We start from the raw sequence: 14713 nt of genomic DNA, 5'->3' as shown, positions 1-14713 counted from the left end.
AAAGAAATTATGGTCAAACCTTACTTTTCTGTGAAGAATGAAGAAGGCATTTAGATTTAAGAGCTCCACACACTGTACAACCTAGTCAACAATCTTTAAGTGAATCTCCAATGCTCACACAGTTTCTTCAGTGCATGGTGAATCTTAAATATCATTTACATCTCTGGAGCAGCACTGTACTCATTCTCTCCTCCCCACAGCTCAGCGGAGCTGATTATCATGTAACAGTGCAGACTGATAGACCTTTTGTGAGCCTTGTTTGGCCTGATGACTTTTGAGTACAGCCTTACAGGCATCAGTGGAGAGATGGTCTGCAGCAGGTACTTTGCCCAGGGAGATGAGTGTTAGGCAATAGGGTCACTCAGATTTAGGAAGAAATTGAACTGAGGTCTTCACTTGAAAGAGGAATGTGTGTGTGTGTGTGTGTGTGTGTGTGCATGTGTGTGTGACTTCTAATTACTAGGGTGACATTTAAAGGAAGGGGGAGGGCCATACAGCTCTATCATCACACTTCCTCCCTCCATTTTAAAAGCATAAGCCCTGCTCACTTCTTTCCACAAATGATGGTAAGAGCTTCCCTCAGGAGGTGGTTCTGGCCTGTGGTTCCTGAGTGGATGGGGGTATCTCCCTGCAAATCGTGTGTTGCATCTTTTAACTTACATCCTCCACTGGGTTTAGGTTAACTGAATAGCCAGAAGAGGTGTATCTAAGAAGCTGCCCAGACCAAGGCAGCTGGTCTTCAATTCCCCTGTGCAATTGATTTCTATGATTGGACTTAGGAAGATCTGTTAGCACAGGTTAGTAAATGCAATCCAGTATAAAATGACACAGATCAATATAATTAAGTAAAAACGGATTTTCTACCTGAAGTTCCAGCCAGCTCGGAGGTTCAGTCCGTGCTCCATTGATGTAGGTACGTCTCAGACGTTCGGCACAATATGGTGCATAGCCTGTGGGGCCATGGTGGATGAAATTCAACAGGTACTGTATGCACAGAGCATAAGAAGAAGTTAGGAAACTCTGATCCTCATAAAACTTTAGAAACCTTCTGCAGCTGATGTACTAGATTAGAATGATCAGTTAGCTTACAGTTCAGCAGAAAGCATTAAAGGTTAGGTATTGGAGTTAGTGTTTTGAAAAAAGAGGTTTGAAACACCAAGTTTTCCTTCATTCTGCAGAGCTTTTACTCTAAAAAGGAAGACTTGTGTCAGTCTATTCACCCTGTTTAATTACACAATAAATATTAGTGGAGACTGCTCTTATCATTATGTTAGAGCAAGGCTTAGTGTTTCCAGTTAAAAAGCCTGAAGTCTTGTGACATTCTATATGAATAAAAGTGCTGGGAAGAGGGCTAATGGCAGGTTAAGACTAATGATGATGGTTACTTTTAGTTTCACTAAGTTCTCTGACAATATCAATAGTTGAAGTCCATAATTAAGATTGGACATTGAAAGAGAAGGATTGGATAAACAGAGCATTTGGAGTCTGTATGGCTCTGATATCTTGGGTGATATAGTGTAAGCATGGACTTGTATTTACATACTTCTATTCACTTCAAGCATGGGTCAGTCACCTGGCTATTTTAATGATTAAGAATATTCCTAGAGATAGGGTATAGTCATGTCTTTCATGAATTCTGCATGGCTCACAGTCTTTGCATGAAGACTGGTGTTGAAATATGTCTATGGCTTGTGTCTGGCTTGTTCCAAGTAGTGTCCATTTAACAGCATTTATGATTAGATTAATCGTGTGAGCTAGAATGTCAATAAAGCAAGGATGATGATTCAGGCATATCTCTGGATTCTGTTTGCCTCTAAGATCTAGGAGGAAGGCTGATGTCGAGTTGGAGCCACAGGTTGTTGGTTTTTCTTCCTATGGTGAAGTAGATTTATCATCCATTTAAATTTGGAAATTAAGGAATGATAAATGATGAAAAAGCCCAAATCTCTGTTGGATTTTGTAGGTCCTGGAGTGTAAGAACAAGTAAAATAAGGGGGGGGATTTTATACTTGCCTCCTGAGTATATTTAATCACTAGCACTGTAATTGGAGACACCTTTTAGATGTTGGAAAGGTAGAACTGGAGAGGTTAGAATTTGTCAGATTCTTTGCAGATTACAGATCCAAAATGAGGGCTGTGACCAACAGCAGAATCCAACTTATATGTCATGTAATGAAAAAGAATAAAATGTGAATACAGCAACAATTTATTTAAATTCCCAGATAAGCATATAAGATGAGATAGTTTCTGCAAAAAACACAGCACCAGCTGCTGTGGCAGCCAAACAGTTTATGTGGCTGTCTATATGAAAACATCAAAATACACAAGAAACTAGATCAGCTAAGGCATTTAAGCTGCTGTAGGAAAGGTTAGTACTGTACCTTCACAAATGTGTCTGAAGGAGGAAAGCAGCCAAGGCAAAGTGACAGAAGGATCCAGCCTCGAGCATAGCTGCTCCTGTTGCTGTTTTCAGTGAGTTGTTTGCAAATCTGGCAATAAATCTCATCTCTGTAATAAAACATGTGAAAGCAACAGATAATGATTCACTGTCTGAACTGTCTTTGGCTACATTTCCACTGCAAGCTGGGCATGTCTGCAGCATGATGAAATAGATCTGAGCTAGGTTTAACCACCTTAGCTAGGATACCACCTGTAATATACCACAGGAAATAACTGTGTCATTGGCTTTGGCAAGGAAAGGCTCAAGGTATACTTAGTGCCTTTTGCCACCCCTTGTTACTTGAGTAGTTCAAGTGCAATTCCCATGCTGGAAAACCTCCTGTGGCAAGCGGAGGGACTGTGCAGGGATAGCAACTGCCAGGTCATTCAGCTGGGAAGTGGCATTGCTGTCCCTCCACATGTAAAACTTGTTCTAAGCCCTCTACAGTATGTAGCTTGTATTGCATGGCTCTTGTCTGCTCATATGTGGATTTGGGGATAAGGATAGGGGGACACCCTGCTTAATTTAATATTTTGAGTAAACTTGGAGTGAGTCCTTGGACAGGAATGGAGGAAAGGGTGCTTCAGAGCAAGCTTCTGAAAATGCAAGTTGCTCGCAGCAAGAACATATGGGAAACAGATGCAAAGATCTGCATACAAACAAAACCACTCCTTAAAAAATTATATTAGATTTTCTGGACTCTTGGAACATACAGTTGGCAAATCTGATGTGGGAGGGCACAAGGTGGATAAGGTTTTTGTTCTCAGATAAAACATATGATGAAACACAGGCTGAAGGAGCAGATACTTAGCCTGTGGTTGTTATGATAGAAAAAACTGAAGGCAATTTTTGCCAGCTGAGGATCTGCTTCGGGGAGCATCTTGACTGAAACAAAGCAACTATGCAGAGAGGAATGCAGCCAGCCACTGACAGAGGTCAAGGCAGAGCCTGTGCCTATGGTCTTTGTTACAGAAGTGTGTTGCATAAGCTAAAATGGAGAAGAGAATTCACAGGGTCAGGTCAGAACCAACCATCTTCTGTCTTATCCTCACACCATGCTTGACCTAAGGGCCAGCCTCACACCGCTTGTGAGCAGGATTTCTTCCCCTAGTGGCTGATACACACAGCAAGCCACCTTCAACTGCCTCTGATCTGGGGACATTGCTTGTGGGCTCGACAACAGGCTATTGGGAAACTGAGGTTATGAACACCTCTCATACACCTAATGTACATTAACTACATATTTCTTGCACTTCTGTTTCTTCTCCCTCATACTAGGGCTGTGTTCCACTTTCAGGTGTTATTGGGTTACAGCCCTGAGTTCTGCCCCTATTGCATATCTGTGGGGTATTCAGAAAGCCATACATGGAGGCAGCTGACCTAAACTACAACATGAAGATACCAGAAAAGGCAGTAAGGGAGTTCTTCTCTGTCCCCTCTGATAAAGGTGAACCATTCTCAGAAGGGTTGTGTGGCCTACAATCTCAGTTTTATGTGACTGGCTTGGGCTTTCAGTCACGAATCCCCAGAGATGAAATGTGAGACATTTCCAGCATTTGGAAAATGCCCTGGGACTGTGGAAAGGGGATGCTGGGTTTCCTTGATGTAATGAGTGCCTGGTCCTAGGAAGGAGGTACAAATTTCCTACCTGATATCAGGACGCAGAATTGCATTGCCAATAATGAAGTGCACTTTTTCTAGGTTGGACATAGGTCTTTCGGAGATCGAGCTGTCCTCTTGGAAAGCCTCTTCTCCACTTCTCAGCTGGTCTGTTACCTGAAAGAAACCAAGCAGAACCCCAGACTGCTCTAGAAACCTCCCCTCTTACCAGGCAGCTCTCCCAGAAATGAGACATTGCTTGTCTATCTTTCTGGCTAAAACTCTTTCTTCTCAGTGCAGAGGCAGTTAGGAATAGGCCATATTTCCCTCTCAATTTATAAAATGCAGTGTTACACCACTGTTACTGGCTAGGAGAACTCTCTTGTACTGTCCTGTACAGCCCTAAGCACGTCATGGTTCTCAGTCTGATCAGGGCTTTGGGCAAACTGTTCTGTAATACCAACAATTCTCAATAATAAATTGTTCCCTGTGTTCAGAGGTCACTCTCCATCGGGAAGGGATGGAGTTCGTCTGCCAGAGGATGAATGACAGCAGTGCACATGAGGTAGTTTCATACATAGCTGGGAGGTTTTTGTCACATAATATCTGTCAAAAGGTGAAGACAAGGTCCCAGGCAAGAAGACTTAAGGGAAGCAATTTATTTCCACCTCTTACCTTCCCTGTCAACTTGGATGACCGTTTCAGCTTCAGGGAAGAGATCCCCTTTGAAATCTTGTTATACTTTCCGCTTTCTCTCTACAACACACATTACCATTTTAGAAAATCAGTTTAATGCACAGCAAGAATGATTCATTAAGGACAGAAAGATGCCTTTGACTCCTCCTGCCAGAAGGAGCCGCAGTGTCCTTCTAGGACTGACAGGGGCCCTTTTGCACTTCTGGCATTTCAATTACAGTGGCAGGAAAGGGTTCACTCCTGATAGAACAGCACAGAAACCAAGGTAAGCAAATGAAAATACAAACATAGCCTGCTCTTCTTACCATATTTGGGCTGTCATTCCTGAACTGGACCTGGTTTTTCCTGCCAAGTGTGTCATATATATGTGTCATCATGGAGCCACTGTTGGTGGTGGCATTCTTGGCAAACATTGCTGGCTCTGGCAGGTCCCCCATGAACCTCAGGATGATAACCCACACAACTAGAGAAGCCTGTAGTGACAGAAATCACAGTCAGACACTGCCAAGAGAACCAATGGCCTCATGCCATTGCTGCCTGTTTAGATGAGAGCATTTTCTTCCTTTACCCAAATTGTTAAAATTCCCATCTCCTCCTGCCATTTACACCAGTTTATTTTCATGTCAAACAACAAGAAAGCAACATTCACAACACTCTCTTGCTAAAAGAGGGGGATGCATCTCTAGTGGGAATGTGAGGTTTGCTCTGTGATTGATGAGCTCTCACCATTCCCTTTTACTGGCACCTTGCAGGTGCGCTGTGGCTGGGGTGAGGTGGAGGAACCTGTGCTGGGCTGCGGTCTGCAGTCATCCTCTTGGACAGATAAGCAGTGGAGTGAACTCCTCCAGGAGCCCTCACACCCAGAACTAGAAAGTGAAGTTTTTGCAGTGTGGAATCCTCCATCCTGCAAGGCTGTTTAGCATCAAGAACACCCTTCCTCAATCCCCCTACGGTTCAATGGGAAAATTGGAGTCCTTGGCCTCCCCCTTCTGTCCTAACTTACTGACCAGCAGCACTAACAAGAGCAGAGAGATGGGTGAGCTATGATACCAGGACATTGTCCTTGTCCTCATGGTAGAGTAGCGGGTGCCGCAGCTGTCTCCGGATATGTGTATGTGTAGAAGACCCCTGGAAATAAGTAGCTGCAAACTTTGGGAAGGTGTACTCTTCCAAGCCATCTGCTTCCTCTTCTAGCTCCACGCTCATGGGAACCATGTCCAGGTCCACCTCATTCAGCTTGTTAGACTTTGTTTCCAAGTCCTGTGCAGAACATGAAGAAGAAGCACATTTTCTTTACCTGTACTCTGATATTCTTATTGGATGTTCTTTTTCGTTCTTTTTTTTTTTTTTTTTTTTTTTTTGCTAACCTCAAAGCCATTTTCAGCTGCTACCAACAGATCATTATGACTCAGAGCTTGTCCCTGTGAGATGCATCTATTCCATTGACCTTCCAGTTTGGGCTTCAGCAAGGACACTGCTGATGGAAAATCCAGGCGTTATCTCATTGCTCACATCCTGCACTAACCCAGACCACTCTACTCTGCCTACCTCTCCCTACCCAATTCCATTCTCCACAGCTGTCAGGACCAATATATCTCAAATTTTGCTTTTAAGAACATGGGGTAACTTGAGTCATGAACTTCCAGCTTGCTTCAGCTGGAAAATCACTGAGCGCACTGTCAGCAGAACATGTGGTTCATGCCAAAATGTAGAGAATGGCACTGTTTGGTGAGTGTCTGCTGGGCCAGAGAAACAAATGTGCAGTAGCTTTTGAAGACACATAGTCCCCAAACTGCATGTGACCAAAAACTTTTGGGAACTGATCTCTGAAAGCAGATCCTGAGGAGACTGTCTGGATGACTAATTTGGGTGATTATTTCACTGTACAGAGTTCACGAAACAGAACTGACCACTGATGGAGTTCCAACAGTCAATGGACTTACACAAGAAATGAACGTGACCCATTACCAGTCTGAAGCTCTGTACCTCAAAGCCCAGAGGAGCCTGTCCTTCTTGGCCTCCAATCATAGAAGGTAAAAACCCAAAAATTTTGTCCACCATTTCTTGGTCACTCAGAACATCATGATTTGTTGGTTTATTGGCAAGAACATTCCTCCTTTGTCTTGCTTCTGCCTCCTCTCTCTCCAGAGTAGTCAGGTGTTCCTTTAAACATAGAAGCTGGTTAGGCATGACTGGAACATCATTCTGCTAGAATGAATGGGTGCAAGGATGAAATACTATTACAAAGGTGTTATGACAACAAGGTCCAGCTCTGCTAGTGCAGTGTTGGCATATGAAGTCAAATGTTGATTCTGCTAAGCAGTCACAAAGACCTAGCACATTAGCAGCAGGGCCTTGCTCTTACAGCTGTCCTTATAGACTATTGGCCTATTGGAAATTATGTGCAACTTTTCAAGAACTTTATCGACAAGATAGGAAAAACAGGAATTCCTAGCAACAGAAAAACCCACATTATTTAAAATTTTTAAATGTTTTGTGTCAGAGAGCTGTAATAGCATTGTGCATGTTTGGCGAAAGTGCCAGCTCATACTGCAAACAGAAATATGCCTCGGATGTTTGCCTCAGCCTATTGCTATAGCAAATAGGTTTACAACTATGTCTGCTTTTTATTAAAATATAGCGGTGCTCAGATCTTTGAGCAAGTCCACAGGTGTGAGCTGGGCAAGCTCTCTTATCAGCCAAGGAACACAGCATTCAATGTTCCTCTGCCAACATATTTACCTTTTCTAGGTATATATGTTGGCAGAGGAATCACAATAGCTTCTTCCCTTCCTTTCACTGGTCCAAGGACTTGGATGAGATGTTTCTCTTCTTCTAAGCAGATATTCGTGGCTTCCGGCTTATACTTGTTCTGTGCACAACAGGACCAATCTGTGACTGTTTCCACAACTGCTGAGCCAGTTCCCTTCTGCCATTAACAAGCTGTCCACACCAGGACTTTATCCCCACACAGACTCAGTTCTAGATTTGGCATTTTAAGGAACAGACCACAGGCAGAAATCTACAAACTGGGTTTGTCTCATTTGTACAGCATTGATACAGAAAGGAAATCATTGAAAGGCCTCCCATGTGCCAAGGTAGTAAGTACAGGATTTCTCTGGTAGCGCATACCAAGACACACTGCACTAGGATTCCCTTTTGGACGGATCCCTAAGTGACATTATCAGGCCTTGCTGTAGAAATTTATCTTTCCTTCACAGGAGTGACTGATACGCATGCACATCTTATCTTTTCTCCTTCCTTCTGTCAAAAACGTTTCAGCTCTGTCAGTGAAATTTTGATCCATGATAATGAACACAGAAAGCAAATGTAAACAAGATCAGACTGCTTAAAACTGTGCTTTCATATTTGACAAGAGCTCAAAATAAAACATCCCAAAATAAATATTCACATCCAGTGCTATGCTACGGCAACACTTGCTGGTCACTAAATCTCTATCAGAACTTCATAGAAACAACATATTCACAAGGTATCTGTGAACATACCTCCCTTGTCATCCTCTGGAAGATTCGGCGTGTCAACATGCCCCTTGCATATGCCTGTATAACACATACAGCTTTCTTCTGCTCTGCTATCTTTTGACGCATTAGATAACCACGGCACATGGCTTGAAGCCTGATGATATAAGCCCGTGTTGCTTCATACTGTTTAGCAAGCTGCCGGCTCCGGCACAGCGCCTGCAGGCGCCCAAAACCCAGCATAACCTATAGGAGGTGGAGAAAAAACAAGTGATTATGGTTCAAAAACACTGAGACAGGGAGCAAGTTGCAATGAGTAGAAGATAACAAATTCAGTAACTGGATAAAGACACTGGAAGGGGCTAGTGTGATACTGCCCTTTATGTTTTAATTTCTGCCAGTAAAAGGCTTTTAGCTAGATTATACAGAGTTCTTTTGGGGACCTGTTCTAGGGAGTGACTCCAGGAAGTGACAATGATAGCCTGGAATTATGAAGAAGGAAGAGAGCAGAAATAAAGCCAAGTGAATGAGGAAAAAAAAAAAAAAAAGGCACATCCTTGGACAGATGGGTGGGAGAATCCCAAGAGAAGCAACAGAGCAGGATGGGGCAGAGTGCAGGACAACAGCCTGGGTCTTCAGACAGGAATTACATCACTGATGCAGAATAGAAAACATTTCTGACTGAAACTGGCATTTTTTTCTCCTGCCCCTCGCGACTGGGATGTATGGGATATATTAATAGTAATCCCTGCTGCACGAATACACAATATGTGAGTGCCCCCAATATGGTGTAGCTTTCCTCACCCAGAAAACCCACCATCTATAGAAGATCAGACAATATGTTTAATAATGTGAGACTGATACAATGGAGTTTTGGGTAATTTTTAACAGATTCCCAGTTTTCCTGTAACAGTTGTGGAAGACACTTTGCTCACAGCATGGTGGTGACACACAAATGCTGGCCTTGGACTCCTGACCAGAACTGTGAGATCACTCATATTTCAGGTCACTGGAGCCAGGCCTGCCAGTGGGTTAGTATTTCATCAGAAGCAAAAATGTCACAGGCTCAGCAAGCCCTGAGAGGTCACAGAGCCCTTCTTGGACTTTGCACCCTTCTTTACAGCCTGACATCTTGCCTCTCCTCCCTTCAGTTGTGAATATTTTCATTCTTAATTCCCCACTCAGTCTGGCAGGGCATAGTACATAAACACACAAAAAAATATATATGTGTGTGTATATATATATATATTTTAAAAAATATCTATATATACACCTGCATCTTACCATTCTGAAATCCTTCTGGCAGCAGTAGCCTCTCCAGGCTGACTGTATGGCTACAGCAGACTTCCTCTGTTTCAGAAAATGCTTCCTAAGCAGACAGACAAGTGAGGTGACAAACAATAGGTTATTTCTGCTGCTTCTTATGATAATAGTAAAGAAGAAGGTGGCATATTTTTCCTTTTATGGGATGTCTACACTCTGATCTCGGTTTTGTCTGCTGTCTAGGAACACTAGAGTCAGGAAAGCTCTTGTTAAACTACTTAGCTCAATTATTAGTAGACATCTTGCCAGGGCAGGTCTGAATCTCAGCAAGGGCTGTTCTTCCTGCTTCTGAATAGTCCAAGAAAAGCATTGTATTGTAGCAGGAATATTAGCCTGGTCAGATACTTTTGTACCACATGCTTCAAAATTATCCTCACTCAAACATTTTGTCAGCTTTTCATGCTGATGAAGAGGCCAGAGTAGGCCATTTTGCCTGACCTGTTCTGTACATAAAAGCCTTAGATTTCACCCAGGCTCAGCTCGTTCTGGAAGTGAAGAAGCACCATGAATCAGTTGAGCTCACAGAGTGTTTTTCTATTTGCTTCGCTAGCCATCTGCTAGTAGAAAGGATGAGAAAGTATTACTAATCCACCATGATACATCCAAGTTGACTTTGCCCTTAATGCTTCAAAAATACTCATAGCAACTGCAGACCAAATTCACTGCTGTGGTAGGAGAGCTCTGTAAGAACTGAAAAAGCCCTTGCATCAAACCTGGATAAGTTAATTCCCCCTCTGATGACCACTTGCTCCCCAGTGTCCTAACTGCCAGGACTAGGAGATCATCTGAGCAAGATGAGCTTCCCATGGTAAAATCTGTCACACTGTGGCTGTCAGAAGTGGTACATAGCTCTGATGGTTTAAAAATAAAAGCAAGGTGAGTCTTTTAGGGAGAGGTGATACTCTGTTAGATAGCAAGCAGAGTTTGAAAAAACAGGAAAAGTTTTGAGGTGTTTGTGTCATGGTTTTTCTTGTTTTTCTACTGTCAGGAATATTTCTAAACCAAACCAGGATTCAGGCCTATAGCATGGTTCTGGTTGGGGGATACAAGACTGCTAAGTACAAATCATGATGTAAAGCATTTAATGAGGACAAACATTTACTTGACAATGGCTAAATTTCACTTCCGAATATATTTCAAACTAAACCAGACAAAATGCAAGAACTTTGGCAAAGAGAAGGACTAATTAGTTTCTATCTGATTCTTTTCTGTGTCTTGTATCAAAGAAGCATCCTAAATAAGAGTTCTTGTAGCTCTGAGAAGGACAGGGTCCGTGGGGATTTCCTGTTTTCCGGATGCCTACTGTTTACTAGAAACATTAAGTGAAAATCCTCCTTCGACCCCTTCCACTTCATACAAGCTGCATGTGCCAGAGCCCTGCATGTTGAAAAGCATCATGAGAATAAAGAAACTGAGCCAGAACAAATCTTTGCACAAAATCTGCTTAGATGCATCGTACACTGTTACACGATGAGTACTGAATTTAGGGCTATTGGAAGGTATGGACTGATACAGTTCATTCTCCAAAATGCTTCACAGAGTGTGTTAAACTGCATCACAAAGATTACTGCTTCAAACCAAAGCAAATTCCCTTCTGTAAGGTCACTGACCTGTCTTTCAATCCTCTCATCACCTTCTGGATAAGAAGAACCTTGCCTGTGAGTATATTTTGGCGTTGCAGTTCCAATACTGTATCATGATGATCCTGTTAAAAGAAAGTGTGGGTGTGCCAGCTGAGCAGACACCCCCACAACTTCTGAAAACTGGACACATGGTCTGAAAGAGGCCCCAAAGCAGCATGATGTAGTGCAAGCTGTGATTAAAACACATTTATGGAACTGTGATAAGAAGAGTGCACACCGCCTGACCCCACCATGGCTCTAGCCATAAACAAGCAGAGAATCTGCCTGCAGTAAGACCTTTTTTACCTGGGGAGATGCTACTGTCAAGGAGGTCCCCTCGACAGTGTGCTGGTACCCAGTTCTTTTTTATGCTCAAGGCTTGAGCAGAGACCAATACATTGCACTGTACTGTTTCAGCTGCCACACTGGAGCACAGGATCAGCCTCTCCTACACCAATCTGTGTCCGTTAAATTATTCAGCCTTCAGGAACAAATCCAGCCTCAGATTCAAGAGAGAGTTTATAAGAGAACCCAGTCCTCCTGGGTCACCACTCTTGCACAAGCAATACTGTGAAGCACCCAGTTGTTTGGGAGAAAAGACAATAAACTCCTGTTTACTTACTTTAAGGAAAATCTTGGTCTTTCCAGCTTGCCAGCTTTCATCCTTGCCCAGCACTGCTTCGGAGATGTGGATACAGCTCTGTCGAGCATCATTCTTCAGCTGATGTGCAAAAGCATCATCATGTTAGGGCTTGGTTGTGAAACACAGCATCTGTACTATGTAAGGATCTATTGCCCTGCATTTCAAAGGGCGAAGAACAGAAACAGATGAGGTCTTACAGACCTCTGGGCTGACAGTAGAGTGAATGAAAGTGGTTCAGCTCAAATGGTCAAGAAAAAGAGGAACATGACTGCATGACTAAAGCCTCATAAGGAAAAGTTAGATTAGCCTTAAAGCAAGTTTTTGCTTACACACCTGTTCTCGAACAGACCATGGCAAGAGAACTCTGTATCTCTCAAAGAATTCCTCAAAGCTGTAGCGAATCGGGTAGCCAGATTTCCTGATTTGAATGGTTTCCATCATCCCTGAATATCGCAGCTGTTTGATACACAACTCCCGGTCAAACAACTGAAAGAGAAAGCAGACAAGGAGGAGACTTAGCACTGAAAGAAGCTACACATGCAGCATTCTTCAAAACATATCTATTAACCTCCAACTTCACAGTGCCTGCAAAATGGCCTACTATGCTTTTTAAAATTGTGCTTCTTATTTGTTTAGTGCAATAAATTAATTCATTACAGGTTTATGCCTCTCCCCCCAAAAGGGTGTTTCAATTTGTGTTTATCAGCAGTGGAAACAGTCCATTAACTTCAGTCTGGCTTTAGCAACCATTTTCAATTCTAGAACTGCAATTTCAGAGGCACAATAAACTGTTCATATCTTTTTGCAGGTGTGAATAACTGCAGTAGCGACTAAGGCCCTTTGGGCATAGCCATGCAAAGCACAGCATGCGTTCTGAGAGTTTCTTGTAATGCAGATTAAAAATAGGCTCCCTAAGCCACATGCAGTACTTTACAAATTAACTCACTTGACTAACACAAGGTTTTAGTGTAGAACTGAGTCATGATCTCCCGAGTTCCAGACAAACATCTTAATGACAAACCCACTCCTCTTCTGTAGTGTCAAATTAAGCCACATCACCCCTCTCTCAAACACCAAGAGCTCTCCTGTTCTTTCTCAGGCTATTTCATAGTATGATCATCATTGTTGGATCTTAATGGTTTTTGTTTGTCCTCCCTTTCTTGAGGGGCTAAAAACTCTCCAGTTTTATTTTTATCTTTACAGGAAAGGCTTTTAAAACTCCTCTCAGGAATACAGCTATGTGGATTTTTTCCATCTATTACCCTATGATGCTTTTTATAGATGTTTTTGTAAATTAACAATGTTATATCTACCACTCTTTATTGCAGTAATAGCCTGTACTCCAGCTCTTGGCTGAAGTACAGATGTAAAATGCTACACAGCAACTGACAGCTTTTTCTCATTAAAAAGTTTACTGAAGACAAGACCTCATATTGTTAAAACATTACCAGTGGTTTCTTGTAGTCATTTGGCTTGATGCAGCGGATGAAGTATGGCTGGCACTGCTCAAGGATTTTCATTAGTTTTTCCAGGGATTGCTTGAACTGTCCTCCCAGAGTAGAGAGCCGTTTGGTGGTATCTGCGCCCTGGGAAGAGTAAGCACATGCTGACTGCTACATCATTGACTATCGGGGGGGGGGGCAAATAATAAACTTTGTATTTTTGTAGGATGTAGCAGTATCACAGAACTTCCAGGAAAAAAAGTATTTATCTACATGGGCGCTAAATCGACCATCTGCATTTTATTAATTTGTGTTTATTCTTGCAAAGAAACCCTACTGGGTTCCTTCACCTACTTGGGCACTACATTGTAGCAGTGGGGGTGGCTGTGGTGGGAGAAATTTCATCCACACAAGCTCACATAGGCCTGTCTTTTCCATCCGAGGCTGCACTTGGTGCAGGGCCTGGGTGCCAAGCTATTCATGGGTGTGTTCCTGAACGCTTGGTGAGAAACAGCCACTCCCACAGCAATAATAACCTCCACGCCAGACATTTTGCTGTCATCTCGTAGCTAGGAATGCTAAAGATCCAGAACAGTACCCTAGTGATTAGGATGTCTGATTGCTTTGCTCATTAATATTACAGTAAGCAGTGAAAAGGCAAACTTTTACTGGAGGGTAAGGTAAGAGCTACTCCATTTACAGCTGCAGAAAAAGTGCTTTATGTCTCACTGCTCCAGGGTTGAATTTTGCTCCCGGTTGCAATAGTGTAACCCTGGAGGGATGGCACTTGGCTACTGCTGTTAGCTCCTCACTTCCCCAGCTTGTCTGAAAGCATGGTTCCACCTCTGTCTTTTTCACACAGATCATCACAATAGCCCTAAGCTTCTACCTCCTAGTATGCTTTAGGGGTACTTTAAATTACAGTGACAACAGTGCAGATTTCAATTAACAAAAGGATTCCACTGGCCTTTTACATACAGGCATGGAATTAATCATGGTAGCACAATACAGCTAGGTTTTTTTTGTTTGTGGGTTGTGGGGTTGTTTTGGTTTGGTTTGGTTTTTTTTTGTTTTGTTTTTTTCCAAATAAATAATTTAAAGTCCAGTGTCTGCCCTCACTTCCACGGTCTTTACAGTAGTTCATTCTGATGGTTCTTACGTTTAAACTGCCCTTTTTAACATTCAAGTTGCCATCTTCTGCTTCAGCTACAGGGTAATGCTGCCCTCCAGCGACCAAACACTCATGCCTTTGGAAAACAGTTCCTGGGAATGTCTCTTAGCAGCTCTGATGCATCTTCGGGCTAGCAAGCGACTGTCTGAAGTCGATATGATAACAGCATATACATGTGTCGTGGTTTAAGCTGTATCAGAGTTAAAAGAAATTTGTCCTCCCAGATCTTAGAGGCCATTCTGCTGTGCTAGTAAATCAGTGGGATGGCCACACAAGTCTGAAGCCTATGTCCTCATGA

General features: G+C 42.7%; 1 protein-coding gene across 2 annotated transcripts in view; it reads right to left on the bottom strand.

Moving 5' to 3' along the window:
* MYO7B (myosin VIIB) overlaps positions 1 to 14713 on the bottom strand; it is a 54287-nt gene that overhangs the window by 18424 nt on the left and 21150 nt on the right. For both annotated transcript variants that reach the window (XM_026855573.1, XM_026855574.1), the window contains 13 exons: positions 13251 to 13388; positions 12136 to 12288; positions 11782 to 11880; positions 11148 to 11242; positions 9499 to 9583; positions 8242 to 8460; positions 6722 to 6898; positions 5786 to 5995; positions 5041 to 5208; positions 4715 to 4795; positions 4089 to 4216; positions 2382 to 2508; positions 865 to 984 (listed from right to left, as the gene is read on the bottom strand). In XM_026855573.1, coding sequence (XP_026711374.1) covers positions 865 to 984; positions 2382 to 2508; positions 4089 to 4216; positions 4715 to 4795; positions 5041 to 5208; positions 5786 to 5995; positions 6722 to 6898; positions 8242 to 8460; positions 9499 to 9583; positions 11148 to 11242; positions 11782 to 11880; positions 12136 to 12288; positions 13251 to 13388 — 1800 coding nt within the window. The remainder of the gene's footprint in view (positions 1 to 864; positions 985 to 2381; positions 2509 to 4088; positions 4217 to 4714; positions 4796 to 5040; positions 5209 to 5785; positions 5996 to 6721; positions 6899 to 8241; positions 8461 to 9498; positions 9584 to 11147; positions 11243 to 11781; positions 11881 to 12135; positions 12289 to 13250; positions 13389 to 14713) is intronic.

Source organism: Athene cunicularia (genome assembly GCF_003259725.1).
Source record: "Athene cunicularia isolate RWA chromosome 9 unlocalized genomic scaffold, athCun1 chr9_part2, whole genome shotgun sequence".
NCBI classification, from domain to species: domain Eukaryota; kingdom Metazoa; phylum Chordata; class Aves; order Strigiformes; family Strigidae; genus Athene; species Athene cunicularia.
Note: the sequence above shows the minus strand (reverse complement) of the source record. Positions and strands in the feature narration are given on the sequence as shown.